The sequence below is a fragment of the Anneissia japonica genome, unplaced genomic scaffold (genome assembly GCF_011630105.1).
Source record: "Anneissia japonica isolate Jap-2015-1 unplaced genomic scaffold, ASM1163010v1 scaffold287980_len571666_cov165, whole genome shotgun sequence".
Lineage (NCBI taxonomy): Eukaryota > Metazoa > Echinodermata > Crinoidea > Comatulida > Comatulidae > Anneissia > Anneissia japonica.
The window spans coordinates 546185-565194 of NW_022720008.1; the positions used below are offsets into that span (position 1 = coordinate 546185).

At 34.6% G+C, this 19010-nt stretch overlaps 1 protein-coding gene across 1 annotated transcript in view; it reads left to right on the top strand.

The window, feature by feature from the left end:
- Window positions 1-5846: 5846 nt before the first annotated feature.
- LOC117111155 (low-density lipoprotein receptor-related protein 8-like) overlaps window positions 5847-19010 on the top strand; it is a 21377-nt gene continuing 8213 nt past the window's right edge. Inside the window, exons 1-3 of the mRNA XM_033254025.1 lie at window positions 5847-5987; window positions 13209-13291; window positions 13908-14141. Coding sequence (XP_033109916.1) covers window positions 13216-13291; window positions 13908-14141 — 310 coding nt within the window. The 5' untranslated portion in view covers window positions 5847-5987; window positions 13209-13215. The remainder of the gene's footprint in view (window positions 5988-13208; window positions 13292-13907; window positions 14142-19010) is intronic.

A 19010-nucleotide genomic window follows, 5' to 3' on the forward strand; every position in this document is an offset into this window, starting at 1 on the left:
CGTAGGACTAGTTTGGGCCCTACCTAAGCTGGTCGAACGTTTCGTTTGGGTCTGTACCCTAGCTGCACTGATGAGGCCTGGAAGGCCAAAGCGGATCATTCTGATCGGATTTTCTCTACTGTTCCGTTTTAATTTTAATTTTAAATTGTTTTGCATTATATGGTCGTTTGCTGTTTTATGGGTTTTTCCCATTTGCCTTTCAAACTTTCGGACAACACTGGTCCTTCCTCAGTGGCGAGTGAGTGAGGGTAGAAAAAGCTAGATGATATAAAGTGAGAATTTCATGCAAGCATGATAGGAAACAATAGGCTGGGTGAGATTAGGATAAACAGGCTAAACAAGTAAACAGAAAGGCCAAAACTAAACTTTAGAGGCAACATATATATATATATACATATACATACATATATATACATATATATATATTTGTTGGACAGACCATACCTAGGTATACCTCCATGAACCGACCAACAGGTGATAAAAGAAAGGTGTACAATGTTAGAATGTGGTTAGTTGTACAGGGATCGAGAGGTCATGTACCATAGAAAATTTGTTTACCTGCTGGGTGCCAAAAATTATGAAATAATGATGATGATGATAATGATGATGATAATGATGATGAGAGGATGACAATAATATCGATGGCGGTGATAAAGATGATGGTGATAATAATGATGGTGATGACTATGTGACGATAATAATGGTGTCAAGGACAATAGTGACGACGATGGTTATGATATTGGCATGGGCAGAGACAAATGGTGGGGGGGGGGGGGGTGTGTGCATGTGAGCGTTCCTCCTTCCCCTTATATCACAAAAAAAGTTTTTCCTGTAAAACCATCATACCTGCAGTGTATCTTTCTACTATTTTTTTGTTTGTTTTTGAGATAACTGTTATATGGATACAATTCCGAAAGAAAGGTTGATTGAATGATTGATTGGAGGTAGGCTAGTACCGTACTAGTACTGATAGGCCTAAAAACTAGTGAAAATCTAACTGATATTAATATTTCATATAGCTATATTTATTGTATGCGAATAATATGTTAGTCTTATATAGCGCATATCGCCCATGCGCTGCCTATATGTACGTAACATGTTTAAATTGTGTCTAGTGGTTTGGTAGGTTGATGATACGATTCAAACTTGCGTCTGTGCGACGGAGCAATAGCATAGGCCATCACTTCATAATGCTTTCAAATTTTCATTCTTCTGTAGAATTACTGGTTTGTGGAATAATCTTCCTCTCCTCATTCTTGCCTTATGCCTGTCATCTATTTAACAAAGTATCACCTGATAACCTTGTATTTTTTATTTGGTCTTACTCATTTACATTTAGATTTACGGTTAACTCATTTACATTTAACCGAAAGGTCCACTGATTAATCTCAGATAAGAAAGTATAATACATACCGGTACTCCAATTATTGAAATACACGCCATCGTGTTGGGATTCAATATTTCGAAATTAATTATGTCATCATCAGGAAACATTTAGACTGTAATATTTATTGTATATTATTAATTTAAAGGTTTTTGTTGCACTGTATAGTTTTTTTTAATTTATAGTTGTCTTGTAATTTTATCTGTATGTATATTTTTGTGTATTCCTTGCTCTGGAAAACAAAGTTCATGTACTTTGCTTGTATAATGAGGTGATCTATCGTTTTTTGGCGCCCCACTCCCTACCCTTTCGCTAATTCCTGTATCCGCCCCTGATAGGTGTTGGCATGGTTTGAGTTATGGAGACACTAATGCAGACTGAAGTGAGTCCAAGCAGAAATGAAAGGGCCCTGGTCAGGGTGCAGGAACGAAAATCCCAGGGGAAAAAGTCAGCAGTTTATATTTGGTATAGGCTAGACTAATTTGGTACGGTAGTTTCTGTATTTGGTATAGGCTAGACTAACTTGGCAGTTTCTACCAGAGAGCAAAGCGATCCTCCGAATGAGGCCAGGTATTAAAAAGCTCCTGACGAAAATTCGGTGTGGTATTGTTATTCTATACCAATCTTATAAACACAAGATAGCGTTCCGCGATTTACGCGTAACGAATAGAAGCGTCGGTCAAGGTTCAAAAGTTTCCAATTTAGCAAGATGGCGCCATTCATGCCTTATTACAGAATTTGCATGCGTAAATCGAGGAGAACGCTATCTTGTGTTTATAAGGTCTTTGTTCTATACCTCTAAACATTTTCAAAATCACTCTTAATTACTAATCTTCTCAAAAAAGATCAAATGTAGGCAATAAAAGAAAAACAAGCAAATGGTGTTATTTGTTTAATATAACAATAAAAAAATAAACATTAATAATAAATTCATACAAGAAAGTAATAGAATTTAGAAAAGGTGGTGCGTCCGGCCAAAGCTGGTGTGGTTCCTATGGCCCTGTATGTTTGTGTATTTAAATTACTTAATCTGTATATTTAAGTTCTCAACTTACGATACAAATACATTTGAAGCAAAACTGAGTTGTTATATGCCATGGCATGGGGTATATAGCCAATAAAGGTTACAAAACAATGGTGGTTTTTACAAAAGATTGTGATTAAATGTACAAATGATAACGGAGCACACAACACATTTCAATATATATAACATTTCAATATATTTCAATATATTACAATATATATATATATATATATATATAGGCCTATTTATATATATATAATATTTTATTTTATTAAATAACTATTTCAATATTATTTGTTAGTATGTATACAGAACAAGACGAATGAGTGGAATATTATTTGTAGACACAGTGTCATGTATTGTTAACCTTGGTGCATTAGAAATAATTTGCCCTGGATGCTTTCAAATCACTTTTGTTACTGTGAAAGGCAGTATATAATAATATATTGTCTTACTGTATCCAGATGTTAAAAGTCCCCAGTCCCCTATGTTACATTATACAGTATGTGATTAAATATTGAATAGGTGCTAAATTCCTAATAATTTTACTTATCTTTGCATGATTTTTTTATATTATTTTATGTATCCTAATACAGTATTTTATGTATAATAATATTTTATGTATCCAGGATGTTTCCATGTAAAAGCAAAAATATCATGTTCAATAAATCCATTGAGGCAGTATATGGAGGCAGTATATTCTGAAATAAACTTGACATGAATAAACAAACTTAGCTTGTCTCTCAGAGTGTCTACAGAGTGTAAAATTAGAGTGCATTTCCCTTATATATATAATGAACTGTGCCAAATCCTGTTCAGTGGAAATGTGCGTCCATGCATACGAAGTAGGTCAACTGTACGTAGATTCAGAAGGAGTTTGTCCGAAATCGGGCTAAAGTTTTCATTATTGTGGAGATCTCTAGGTCCCCGGTTCAATTCCCATCGCTGCCTCTCCTTGTGCTTCAGCTAGAGGGCTGAAATGCAAATTACATAGCGCACCGTCTTTCGGATGAGACGTTTAAGCCGTTGGTCCCGTGTGCATTTATGGCCCATAGGCACGTTAAAGAATACAGTGCACTCTTCGGAAAAGAGTAGGGGATTGTCTCCCGGTGTGCTGTCCAATCACCCCCAGAAGGACCCCACTGGAAATAAGTTTTCTTCTAGACTTTCGTGGGCTATCCTTGGTGTTTACACCGAATAAATCCAATCCAATCCAAGTGTACACCATCTGCTCCCATCCCGACTGAGCGACGATTCCCCAATGGCCATTATATCCTGCTCTGTAGCAGAAACTACGCCCACGGCAATGACTTGCGAAAGCCACACAAAATGGTAGGCCTAATGACATACTTAACATTTTGCCTACTTTCCCTAACCCCTAATTTTGATATTTTATAAACGACACTTTGACCATTACTCCATACACATGTTCATACATAGCACGAGTTTCAAATGTTAAGTACCGTGCACGAGATATTCATGACCTACATTAATCACACCGCTTACCATATATCATTCACTGATATTTTACTGACTGACCCGCTAATTCCACAGCTCCCAACGACATCACAACGCAGAACCCTCTACGATTCACCACTATGAGTAGGCCCAACGATAATGTGACATCAAAAGGTCCACTAATTATTCACAATAATAGTACAGGTTCTAGCACATAAGGCAAATAGAAAATTTTATTTAGATTATCACTCCCGCCCGGCCCGCGTCAAAAATTCGGGAAATATTAATGCGGGAATTTAAAAAATGTTTACTATTACTAGCCAAATATAAACAGTCCCCCCCTCATCGATAAACTCAGAAGCGAAATAAACTATTGTTCGATTAAAAAAAAAAAAAAAAAAAAAAAAAAAAAAAAAAAAAAAAAAAAAAAAAAAAAAAAAAAAAAAAAAAAAAAAAAAAAACCACCCTCCCTCATCGATTTCTTTTTAAAAGAGTGATAATCTTATAATTTTTTCTATGTTCCCCAAAGCCAACATCGCATAGGTTTAAATTTTTCACAAATAATCATCATCAGCAACGAATATACAACACCCAATACTCAAGACACATATCCTATATAATGTACTGTAGGCCTACTGTGCCCAAACCAAAAGTTTACAGTAATTTCAGTCAAGTCATGTGTACTTTAATAAGCCAATGCAGCAGTAAACACATTTTTACCGCCAGGGGTGGCGCCAGCCGGGGGCCAGAGCTCCCCGTCAGCGAGAGCTCTCCCCCCCCCCCGTAGGGAAGAAAAAAATATATATGTATTTTCTACATATTAGTAGACTCTAAAATCGATTAAATAAGCTTTTGAAACACCTAAATTGTAAATTTTTCCCCTGGACCACTTTCGGAACCTTTTAATCGAAGCTCGACCACGCCCACATTGCTTTCGTCGGGGAAATCTGGCCCCTCGTCGCGGGCATTGACCCCTCCCCCCGTCGGGAACCTCGGCCCCCACGTCGGGCAAATCCTGGCGCCACCCCTGCTACCAGTGGGAGCCTATTTCTACATTGGGCGATTTGTTTACATTTGTTATTTTTACATTTGTGGTTGATATGTTATGACATTTGCGGTTATTTTTACATTTGTGCGTAGAATGTTTTGACACTGTGGTTATTTTTACGTTTGTGGTAGATTTTTACATTTGTGGGCTCTACACTCGTACAAACTCCCTTAAATTTTTTGTTGCTACTTCCTTTGCGGTGGTGTAACTAGGTTGTGAGGGTTCCTGGTTTAAGAGAACAGTCGGAGCCCTTGAAGCATGTAAATTGTCTGACCATGTCAACTAAGATGTGTACCACAGATGAGTTAGAAGAGCAGGGGTCCCTCCGACTTTTTTACACTATTGTGACAATAAATCTTTCGGTTTTTTAATTTGTAATTTTTAGAATTCTCAGAGGAAAGAGCCAGCTATTGACTGGACTGACAAAAATAATAAGTGAAAATTACAATAATAAATTTTGAATTGTAATGCCAGTCCGACGTTCTATGCCAATTATTATACGAATTCTGATCGCAAAGATCGAGATGGAGTGGCATTTTACTATACGAAGGCATGCACCAAAAAAGTTGAATAATATTTTAAAATCGAACTTGGTCTTTGAATATTTTAGTATCGTGGTTTTTGATACGAGTGGGGTTTTAATACGAATTTCCAGTGACTCGAGACCTTCAATTCTGGACTAGCTTTACGACCACAAAGCAAAAATCCAGAGACAAAAATGCACACAAAAAACGGAATCACTTTTTCCTTGACTTGGCCAAGATATTTCATTCTATAATCCAGGTTTTTATATAGTGTTATTGTTTGCCGACACAAAGTGGTAGGACATCACAAAAACATGTCCCCCAATAGCAATGTTCTATAGCAACAGCCTCTTATAGTATAATAAAACTTACTGAGCGAAACAGAAACAATAACTAAAAAACAAAAAAGACACGGCTATTTGAACATACTGTAACTAAGTTGACACTATATAAGTTCGCACGTAATCAGAAAGATTTTAATTTATTAATAGTTGCTCATAGGCCCACACTTGAAACAGAGTCATCTAGAAATATTTTTTTAAAAAAAAGGTAAGTTAGGAACAATTTAGAATACTTTACCAAATAATAGTTTAAGATTAAAAATATATATAGATATGATGTTCTAATAATGGTTTCTTTTCATAGGAATTAAGTTTCATGCAAAAAGTTGTATTAGAGAGAATACAAATATATGTATTCTGAACAACTTGGCATTAAAATAATTTCTATAACCCTAAGCATCGCAGAGATATGACAATTTCATATTTTTGCCAGAAAATATGATTTTTATGAAAAATCTTGATAATCATTGGGTTTCATGCAAAACGTTGTAGGGCATTAGAGCGAAATAAAATGCATGTGCTTTAAGCAATTTAACACCCAAATAATTTCTATAGACCTAAGAGTTGTGGAGATATGACCATTTCATATTTTTGTCTAAAAACATGATTTTTAAGATTATTTTTTGTATTAGAGCGAATATAAATGTATGTGTTCTGATCAATTTGACACCAAAATATCTTTATAGGTCGAAACGTTACAGAGATATGGTGATTTTATTTTCTTTCAATAAAAACATAAAAATTGAGGTTAAATGTCACAGAGGTCAAATCAGATTTCCAGTAAATGGGATTTTTTCATCCCTACATTATGTACTACCACTAAGTCAAAGGGCTAATTTGTAACCGCTACTGTAATATGATTTCCCGGTCGACTTTCATTGTATGTGGAATAGGAGCTGTCTCTTATACACATCTAGATGTGTATAAGAGACGTCTTTTTATTTTTTTCTGTCTTCTTATTCCACAGGAAATCAAAAATAATCTTTTCAACTTGTTTTATATAAAGTTCTGTCATTTCAATAATACTTGCATTGTATATAAGTTTTGCAAGTCCAAGTGTTTTTAATATTGTAACTTTTCCAAAGAAAGTCACGTTTCTTTTTTGCCATGAAGAAAGTAGATGTTTTAATGATTCATTTTTTCCAGACCAGTTTTTGGTACGACAAAAAACTTGATTATGACCAACATAAATACCAATTATTTTAAAGGCATTGTAAATCCACTTTATGTCAAGCGGTTCATCTTTTCTTATTTTCCATTCACCTAACCACATGGCATTTGTTTTCTTTTTGTTAATGCTTAAACCAGAAAGCTTTCCATACTCTTCGATTTTTGAGATATTCCTTTTAATCCCCAACTCATCTTTCACAAACAATACCGTATCATCGTCTAGTCGGGCTATTTTGACTTCAATTACTAAGTCTTATTTACTTGGTAACATGATACCATTAATCAGAGCATCACTTCTTAATTTTATTGCCATTGTTTCTGCAACCATTATAAATAGCAGAGCAGACAAAGAACAGCCTTTTCTGATGCTCCTATTCATTTTAAAACTCCTAGATAGCCAACCATTATTCGTTATAATGCATTCCGTCTCAGTATACAAAACATTGACCCAATCAATGAAAGATGGGCCAAAGTTATTTATCTAACTTGGCATGTATGTAGAATGGTTTTCAAATTATGTATAAAGCAGACAGCAATATACATCTGTTGGTAATAAAGTTATTATTATTGGCATTTTTGTTTGTTGTTCCTGTGTACAGTAATGTTATTTTAACCCAGTAGCCTCCAATTCAATCTCTATTGCCAAAGGTTACTGTTGTCGAATGTTCTTCGTTAATGAATGAATAATTTTATAATGAATAATGTTGTATATAGAATTGTAATTTTTAAATGATTTTGCAATGAGTAATTTTTATAATGAATAATTTTATATATAGATTTGTACATTTGAATGTAATTCTTTTTAAAGTAATTTTGTAATGAATTTACTTTGTTGTATGTCTGATTGAATAAATATATACCTGAAATAAATTAATACTGGAGTTCCTGAAGGATCCATATTATCAATGATATCAACCTTGCTTGTAAACATTATTGTGATAATATGTATGCTGATGATACAAATGTATTTTATATTCATAGACATGTCCAACAAGCTTTGTGTTATTATGAACAAGGAATTATCGATACAGTATAATTGGATGAAAGTTAACAAGATTGTGTTAAAATATAAACAAATAAAAATATATCATTTTTAAAGCTAGAAATAAAGTAATTAATAAACACCGTTAATTTTAAGAATTGGAGATGAACCAAATGGAAAAGCAACGGAAGTCAAATTATTATATTTTGTTTTGGATGAAGCTCTCTCATTTATCACCAAAATGAAATTTATTTATTTATAAAAATGTTTTTGAGAGTGCGGTTTGGAATAAAGTTTCAAAGTATTGTTGCTTTAAAGTCTCATTTTGGCCTGAAACTGCATCACTGCAGATTTGGTGGAATTGAAAATTAAACAAGGCTAATACCTGTAAGGTGAAGTTTGATGCAAATTCTACTCTATTAGCAGTGGCACTTAAGGGTTAACATGCCCATCCCTGTATCTCACGCCCTTCACCATCCTTGCTGCGCAACAATTTGCACAAAATAATTTAAATTATGCCTTTGCGGCGACTGGATGTGTTCCCATTTTAACCCTGAAGTGCCACTGCAAATATGGTAGAATGTCCATCAAACTGCACCTTACAGGTAAGGCTGTTCAATTTTTAATTCACCATTAGTTGAGGGTCCGTAACCAAAGTGTGGAAAGATTATCGCTCCAATGCCCAAACAATTACCGTCTAAAATAAGCAAACTCAGACCAATCTCGTTTTTTTATATTTTTTTAAAACCATATTTATAGAGGGTGACCCTTCCAGCGTGTCCAACAAGGTCGGCTGATGTTCAGTGGCCCTCTTTTATATAAATGAAATAATGTGATGCTTTTATCAGCGAAGTCTCTATTATGAGGCTTAGGGAGTGGAGTTGTTTCTGTCGTGAGAAAAAGTCCTGTTGTGACAGGAATTGAACCCAGGACCGTGGGATCAGAGGCAAGCATCTTAACCACTGAGCTATTCAACTTCACTCGTTCACTCGTTAACGGCCATTCTCGCAAAGGTTTTCTAAGGCTTTGTCTCTAAGTAGGTCTAAAATAATGTTGTCGAATCTCGCAATCAGTACCGCAGTATTAAGGGTTCGTCAACCACCCAATGTTTAATTACACTACATGATACCATCGATAGGGTAATGACTAACCAGATACAGCTGTCACGCTGTACTGGTAGCGACAGACTTCTACAAAGCTTTTGATTGCATATAGATTATACGTTGGGTATGGAGCTTTAAACTGACCTTCTGAATTACTGATTTTCCATGATAATTATCGTTGAACTACGGAATGAAGTAAAATCTTTTCCCAAAAAAATCTCCGTAACACGTGTTCCCGAGATAAATTAGGCCTATCTCAGTAACACGTGTTTCTGAGATATAATCTCATATGCTTTACGAGGTATATTATCTCAGTAACATGTGTTTCTGAGATAAATTATCTCAGTAAAACGTGTTTCCGAGATAAGCTAACTTGGAATTTCGTGTTTCGAGGTAAGTTATCACGGTAACACTGAATTCTAAGATATCTTTTCCCGAAAACACATGTTCCCGAGGCATTTGGCCCTATCGTAAACTCGCTGTCCTTGCCTGAGCCACAGTGCCCAAAATTATGTAGGCCTAGTTTCTACACAAAGTTTACCGATATATACTCAGGGGTGGCGCCAGGATTTGCCCGAAATTTTTAGAATTTAGGGGTTTCAAATGCTTATTTAATCGATTTTAGAGTCTACTAATATGTAGAAAAAAATGTTTTCTCCCCGACGAATTGTGCTTTTTCTCCCTGACCGGGGGGAGGGATGAGAAGCCTCTCCACGACGGGGGGGGGGGAGCTCTCCCGTCTCCCGGCCTCTCCCAGGCCCCACGCTGGCACCACCCCTGGATATACTATATAGTTTAACAACGTGGTACTGAGATAATTTATCTCGGAAACATGTGTTAGTGAGATACTATCTCGGAAACTCCTCTTATTATTTTATTCAGTGTTTCCACGAAAATCATTATCAAAACTCATTAACTCAGAAGGTCAATTCAATGCTCCGTATGTTGGCAGTCCGGAAGTCTTATCATCTTGGTCTGGTAGGAAATCTTACCGTGATTGTCAACTGGTGATTGCGAACTTCCTCACTGCCCGACGTCGGTGCAATACCATTCAACACTATCTGACTGGTTAACACATTCATGCGTGATCCGATAGAGCACAAACTTATGGCCTGCCATCTTTAATGCCACAATCAATGATGCTTCTGAGAATGCACAACCTCCTCTTTTACTGTAACTATGCTGACAATTTAAGCCAACCTCCAACCTGCATAGAGTCGGATGTCCACGATTTGGAATTGTAACCACCAAACTCACACTTGAGGATGCCTAATCCCCTTCTTTTAGGTTTGTGGACGATGCAAGCCTGGTTGATATCCGTCTTGCTGGTGTGCCAACATGTATACAAACGGATGTCCACGATTGGGACCATTGGGCCAATTGCAACCACCATTAATTCACTCATAAATGCAAGGTTTTGCTCGTTTGCTTTAAAAAGTCACCCCAAACCCTCCCGATCTTATGGTAAATGATTATGTGCTTAAGAAGAAACAGAGACCAAAATCTTATGAATTACTGTACAGCCTAACTTAGGCTATGGAGACGCAATTTTAACACAATGGTATCTAAGAGCAGCCGTAGGTTGTATAAGCTGAGTCGTTTCAAGCGATTTGGAGTTCCAGTCAAGGATTTGGTGTCAGTGAATACCGGATATGTTCCGTCGTCCCTTAAAACTGTTGAATACGAATCACCTGTGCAGTGAGCACCAAGCTCCCCGACAAGGGAGTCCACTTTCCTCCCCCGTAAGGGAAGTCTAACCCTTCAGCACCCCCACCCCCTGTCGGAGAAAAATTAGATCTGTCGGGAATTTTCTTTAATCAAAAGGACCACAATAAAAAACATTTCTTTAAAATGATTGTGTCATCCTGGCTAAAGATATTAGTAAATAAAGATATTAGTAAATAATAAAATGTGTTAATTATGGACTATTTATTTAAAGGATGATTATGGCGCCCGGGATTTTTCCCCGACGAACTTGCTGGAAATTCCGCGACAGGGGGTCCAAGCAGGGGTCCAGAGGTACCCGACGGGGTCCTTTTCCCCCTCCAAGGAACCCCCCCTAGCACCGCCCTTGCACCTGTGTTTGAAGAGGAAGCAATACCAAACAGCAATCTCAGCAGATTGAAATGATCCGAAAAAGAGCCAGCCTTATCATTGTTGGCACGAATCATACATTGTACGCACTAAATCTTATTGGTCTCCAAACGCTTGAGGAAAGGCGAATCCATTTGTGAGTTTGCTAATATATAACTGTTGTAATTCAGATAGTTATATAAGGATTGGATCAAGGGGCGGATACAGAGATTCCCGAGAGAGAGGCCGGAAGGGGTGGGGCCGATCAAGAAATTTGTGTTTACTAGACGCCGGGCAATAACCTGTAAGGCGTTTTGGTCGTTCAATAATTTCTTTGTTTTTGACGATCCAACAAAAAAAGTAGTGCAGGGCCAGCTCAACCCTCCCTAAATTCGCTACCTGTACTTTCAAAACAGCCGGTCCCACCGTATGAATCCTAGGCACACGAATACACACCAAGTTCTCAAGCATCAGAACAATAGATAAGACCCGGCATTCCATTTCTCACTAGCTAACAATTAAAACGGCTATTTTTTTTATTTTACAATTTTCATATCAGTGCATAGGCGAGGCTCTAGATTCAATTTATTTGCCTTTCAATTTATTTTCCCTTTTTAAAATATAAAATAATTATATGACATTTTTTCATATATTTTAATTGTAAATATTTTGATATTAATGTGTATATTTATATAAAAAAATAATCTATTTTTTTAATAACTTTTGATATTTTAATATTTGATAAGTTATGTAAATAGAATTCAAATGTTTGACCTAATTAATTATAATTTTCTAGTTTTGTAAATAGAATAATGTTTTACATAAATAATTTTATTATTTTATGATGTTTTACGGCTTATGTATTTCTTTTTTTTAAATGTATTAAATGTATTCTCATGTAATTTAGCGTTTATAATGCCAGTTGACATAAATAAAAAGTAATTGCATTGGCCGTATTCGACTGGTCGTCCTCCATTAAACCACGCCCACCTGCGCAGTGGTAAAATCCTACCAGTCGAATAGAAAACTGGTAAATACTCAACAAAACAAAGTGGCTGCATAGTTACCGCGATACACGTAATCAAGGCTACTTTTTTAAATTCTGTTAGCTTACAATTATATTTTGACTTCAATGTGGGTAAATATTATAATTTTTATTCTGAAATTTAATCTAAATTATATTAACGCAAATGTTGTTGCTGAACTCACCAATCGGCCATATTTGTTTTTGTCACGTGCATAACTTAACGCTGATTAACGCATTCTGGTTACGTAAATTTTCGTGGTCAACGAAGTCTATTTTACGAACCAATCGAATTAAAATAATACTCAACGAAAATACGCCCATTGATTGATACTTTAAACTGCTAAATCATACTAATCTGACATATAACGCACTTTTTACGAAGGTAAAATTATAGTGTGTAATTATAGGCCTGGATTAAATTGAAAATTACAGTGATAAATGTTGAATTGTAATGAGACTCGGACGTCCCATGCCAATAAGTACACGAAACCTGTTTGCCAAGTCCAAAATGGAGCGGCATTTTACTATTCGAAGACAAAGAAAAAATAAAATTGAATAATATTTTAAATTCGAACGTGGCCTTTCGATATTTTTGTATCGTGGTGTTTGATACGGGGTTTTAATAAGAATTATTTGGATAATATCAAGTGACTGGAGACCTTCAATTATGGGCTACCTTTACGATCTCAAAGCAAAAATCCAGAGCCAAAAATGCACACACACACAAAAATGACTTGACTTGTCCAGGATATTGTATTCTATAATCCAGTTTTTTATATAGTGCCATTGTTGCAGTGCCATGCAGACAAAAAGCGCAAATACTCCACAAAAACACGTCCACCAATTTTCTATAAGATTACAAATAATCTATAGTTGCTCATAGGCCTACACTTGAAACAGAATCATCTAGAAATATTTAAAAGAAAGTAAGTTAGAACAAGTTAGAATATTTTACCATTATTTAAGATTAAAAATGTATATAGATATAAGTTTCTTATAATGGTTTCTTTTATAATTACTCTATATTGTCTACCTAAAGAATAAAATTGTAATATTTACTTTTTACCTTTGTAGAAACCAAATGGCGAGGAACTGCTGCATTATCATGCCATGTATCCTGGTATTTTTGGTATTACTAGTAATCGGTTTATCATTAGGTAATGTTCTTAATTTTTTTAAAATCAAATATTAAAATAAATTTATAAATTCCATCGCTCCGTGTTATTAAAAATTAATCGTAAATAATAATAATGTTGATTGATTAGGATGATCAGAAGATGGCGATAATCGTAATAATAATGTTACTACTAAAACTGTTTATATTCACTATAATAGTATAATGAAGAATAACACTATGTTATTACAATAATAGACCTTTCCGGAATGTCAATTGAAAGAATGTAATTTCTAAGACATACTATTTTAAAAGTTTGGTTTAAAATGTTTACAAAAAAAAAAAGGATTATAAAGAATACAGTCGAAACTGCATAATGGGCATAAATCTAAATAAATATCAAGATATAATAATAAATCTAAATTTAATATATTAATAGATTTACGTTTTGGAGTTAACGTGGTCAATTTGAAATATTTTGTTTCATAAATCTAATTAGGCTTATGAAACGCCAATGAAGAACGAAAACGCAATAAAACGTATTTGTATTTATGATCTAAAATTTTACCACATTGATATCTTGTTGAATTTATGACAGCTTTTGGGGGGTTGTTTTACAATATGTACATAGTACCTCAGCGTGATTTCTACTTTTACAGGTAGTGATGTAATTGTTGCAACTGGAAGCTTTCCTCCGTCAATTTTGATTTCCAACATTAAGACTGATGACACAGTTATCAATTTTACAACCGTTTATTCAATGGTGAACAGACCTAGTGGCATTGTTTATGATGAAATCAGTTCAACTATCTATTGGAAAGATTCAGAACGTTTGACAATTGAAAGATATTTTATTGAGAATGGGACGCATGATGTTTTTTTGACGCCTAGTGGTAAGTACAAAGTACGCACTTTATACTATAGACTTACCATATGCATTCCATTACTTTACTGTCTTTAAGTTAATGCCTTATAACTAATTTGTTGCCTGTTGAAAAAAAGACAATTTTTATTTCCCTCACTACGTCACAATGTATTTATAGATGTAGTTTATGTTGCATAAAATGATATATTGTACTTTGCTCTTCAATTTTAATTTAAAAGTTTAACATTGATAATTTACGGTACTTATTAGCTTTTCCGAGAAGTAGCATTAAAGGCCATTGTTTTTGTTCTGATTTTCTTGTTTTTTTTCTTCCATATCGTTTTACCTATCTTTTTGCACTAGATTTTATTTTGGTCACTTACTATACTTGGATCTTTTCTAAGCCTAAAAATTACGGTATCAGAGGCCTTCAACTTCAACTTATAAAAAGCTACCTCACCAAATCGCCGTCAGTATACTACTGTCAATAATGTTGATTCTTGCCTCGGGTCAATAACTTGTGGTGTGCCTCAAGGCTCGATACTTGGTCAACTTCTGTTTTTAATATATGTCAACGATCTTCCCAATTTTTCTAATCTTCTCAAGTTTGTTCTATTTGCCGATGATTGTTTTTTTCTCATAAGAATAAAAATTTACTACTAAATACCATGAACAATCAGTTAAATAAGGTCTCTACATGGTTTAAACATAATAAACTGTCATTGAACACCTCGAAAAGTAATTACATTATTTTCAATCAGCAAATTATATTAACACTAATGACAATTTATTTGATGATAACATAAAAACTCGTGTAAACGAGACTAAATTTCTGGGTGTCACCATTGATTCCAAACTTCCTTGGAAACCGCATGGCCACCAGGTATCCAATATTATTGCACGTAACATTGGTATTCTAAAGAAGCTTAAGCACTATTTTCCATCAAAAATTCTTTTAACCTTATATAATACTTTAGTACTACCTTATATTTCTTATTGCAATATTGCATGGGGAATCACTTTAAATAAGTTTGAAACTTTATGTCCCTAGTCCAGCTTTTTCAAAAACGAGCCCTTCGGATTTGCTTAGGTGATTCTTTTATAGCTCACACCAAACACCTTTCTTATCACTTTAATGTTTTACATGTATATGATTTACATAAAATCCAAACTGCTGCTTTTATGTATCGTTTATCGCATAATACTTTACCACCCAACATCAGTAATCTTTATACAAGAGCATCTTAACGTCATCAATATAATACAAGATTTTCTAGCATCAATTATACTTCTCGTACTCCGTGCACATCTAGTATCAGGCGTTTTTCAGTTCTCTTTTGCGGTCCGAAATTATGGGCTAATGTTCCTGATGACCTAAAAAATAAAGTTACATTGAATAGTTTTAAATATCATCTTAAGAAGTCTTTGGTCTCGGTGTATGGTAATTAATTAATTATCTTTTTTCTTTTCTTCCTCTCATTTCTATTTAAGTCTTGAAATAATGTGTCTGGTCTTGTGTTCAAAACTGGATTGGAATCATTACAATTAATTATTATTATTATTATTATTTTATTGTTATATCATTCTGTAATTATATTAGTTTAAATACAGCTAAACATTGGTACCCGTCACTTTTCCAACTTTTTTTAAATTTTTTTATTAAAGGTGGCTACGTCTTAAAGCTCTACTAGAACTTAATGTAGCCTCCTTCCATACAATGTATTTGTTTAAATTTTCATTGTTATTGTATACTGTATTACTGTATAAAACAAAACCGAAAGGTCCACTGATTAATCTTAGATAAGAAAGTATAATACATACTCCAAGTATTGAAATACATGCCATCGTGTATGGATTCAATATTTCGACATACCAACACGATGGCGTGTATTTCAATACTTGGAGTATGTATTATACTTTCGTATTACTGTATTGTATGGAAAATAAATGCATATTTGATCTGATTTGATATTATCACTATGCTATACTCATTTTTATTATGCTTTTTCATATTATTGATTTATTTCATACATTATATTTATTTAACTCGCCACATACATTTCACTTAAATTATATTACATACACTTGCGTCATTTATTGTGGCCAAAATGTTTTGCTATGTTTTACAATTTCCTGTTTTTACAGTGACTTTTGGTATTAATATACTATTTTTTTATACAGACGGCATACTATGGGAACTAATATTAATCTCCATTTCATTACAAACTGTTTATTATATGTACACCCGATATATCAGTATCTAACTTACATTGTTTTAGCCTGTTTGTTTGCAATATCACTTTCATTATAGTCCTATAGACTCAAAACCTTTTTATTTGCCTCTTTATAGCTACTGTTTTCTTTTCTTTTTTTCTTTTTATCTGTTTCACCTTGCTAGCTAGTGTTGTTTGTTCCAGGTTAGGAGGCACCTGATCCCAGAAAAGATCAAGACTTAACCGATGCTAACCGGAGTACATAAACACAGATCTCCGGTTGGCGGTGATGGTGTAACCACATACTTCGGTGTGGGTGCTAGCTTGGTGTTTTTTTCCCCGGCTTTTTTCTTTGTGTTCTTGACTTCATTATTGTCTAGCGCATAGAGACCTCGTTTATTTGCGCTATATAAATCCATCTATTATTATTATTATTATTATTATTATTATTATTATTATTATTGTTTATTATTCAACTCCACCCACTAAAATGGTTATGTGTGTCCACTTTTTGCCATTTTTTCATGCACCTTGATAAAGACATAATGATAAGTCGAATATGGTTTCCTATAATAAAGTGTTTCTAACGTCTAGACATGTATTCGTTCGTGTATATATTGCATACTTGTCGTATGTCTATTATGTCAACGTATACGTCTCCACTTTGTGCATTCGTACTCATTTTATACTCTCAAGACATACGTGGATATATGATTTTAGGTTCCACGTATGTCTTGATAATATAATACATGTGCCAATATAAGAGATTTCGTACCGATTGATTCCCAACTCTTAAAAAAAATTGCAAGGTTTTTTTTAGTAATATAAATGTTTTTAATTGTTGTGTGTATGTGTTTGTCTGTTTTTGAACAATCCTACAGGCCATTGTTTTTAATCAGAAACTCGTCAGACTTGGTTACAATTATCCATGACCCAAGACATGTAGGTTATTATATTTTGAAGGATCAAGGTCTAAGTTCAAGATTACAATCGACGAAAAACTACTTACAGCCTACAGTCAACAATTTTTGTCAGAAATTCGTCAATTTGGTCACAATATTCAATGACCAAAAATGTGACTAAATGTTGATATCTATTTGTTTTTATTATCTTGTATTTCATTGTTCATACTAAAAATAACAATATGGATGGGAAATTTATAGAGGAACATTATGATGTGGGTAGATGTATGTACTCCCAGAATGCGCTCTAGTTAATTATTTGATAGACATCAACCTACTCTAATATGTCTATAATTGCTGTAATGTCCAAACCAAGGTCGAGGTTGCTTCCAAGATTACAATGACTTCCAACAATCATAAGAGTTGGCCTATCCATAATGAAAGTCGATATCCTTATTAAGCCTTTCTGAAAATTAATAGATTTATTTTAGAGACACAATTTCAATTTACCGAAAGGTCCACTGAATAATCTCAGATGAGGTATAATACATACTCCAAGTATCGAAATGCACGCCATCTGTAGGGATTCAATATTTCGACATTAATTATGCCATCATCAGAAATGATTATATTATACTATCTTATCTGCAATTTCAATTTAGTCCGATAGGTAATAAATTATTTGTAAAATAAAGAAATTAGGCCTACTGCAAATGCAACTGCCCCATTTGTACTAATACTGTACAAGTATATACCAAAGATGGTATAAGTAACTCCTATCGCTACAACATTACGCCCGCTGTAGTCGGCATGGGCGCAATGTAAGCGAGCAACTTGAACGCCCCAGAGAGCAAAGTGCCTGGATGTGAAATAAAGTATAGGAAACGCGTGTTATAACCTTATTTTTAAAATTTTAAAATTTATTTTTTATTTTTTATTTTTTGTTTTTTGCTCAATCACCCCAAACAAGCCAAGCCCCACTGAAAGTAAGAGGTTAGAATTGTTAAAAAGAAAGCGGTCATAAGATTTAAAATTAGCAAGGTTAAAGGAAATGGGAAAACAATCGGCTGATAACAAATTCCAAAGGGAAGCTGAACGACAAACAAATGAATTTGAAAAAGTACAAGTTCTGCATTTAGGAAGTTCAAGGAAGAATGGATGAAAAATCGAAGCCAGTCTGGAGTTTCTGGAAAACCTACGTACAGATGACATAAGTCGAAAAAGCTCCACGGAGCACTGACGATTTAAAATAACCATAGATTAAACTGAGATATTGCGCCAATGAGCCAAAGGTTAAAAACTGCAACCAAGCTCTGGTCCGATCAGATGGTTAACTCAACGCCGGATTTTGTCAAGAAGAGAAACATGACAGGCGGGACCTCCAGACCATATATGGGAACATTACTCTAAACAGGATCTGATGGTTGATTTGTACAAATGAAATACTGCCTTAGCTGTAAGGAATCTGCTGGCCCGGTACAAGCATCCAACCTTCTGTGAAGTGTTCCTAGCTATGCTTTTATTGTGATTCCTTCAATTCAGAGATGAAGAGAATGAATCCAGCTGAGAGGAGGCCATTTCAATAGATGGAAATTCACAGCTTTTAGACCGACTGATGGTAAGCAGTTGAGTCTTCCTGGGGTTGAATTGAGAATTTTTACATAGTGTTGCCGGTTGTGTGCACGAATGTATGACAATGAAAGAGTTGTGACATCAGCATAGACTGAAATGTTAAGGCCAACTCAGACAGCGTCGGCCGACGCAGCCCGACCCGATTTATCG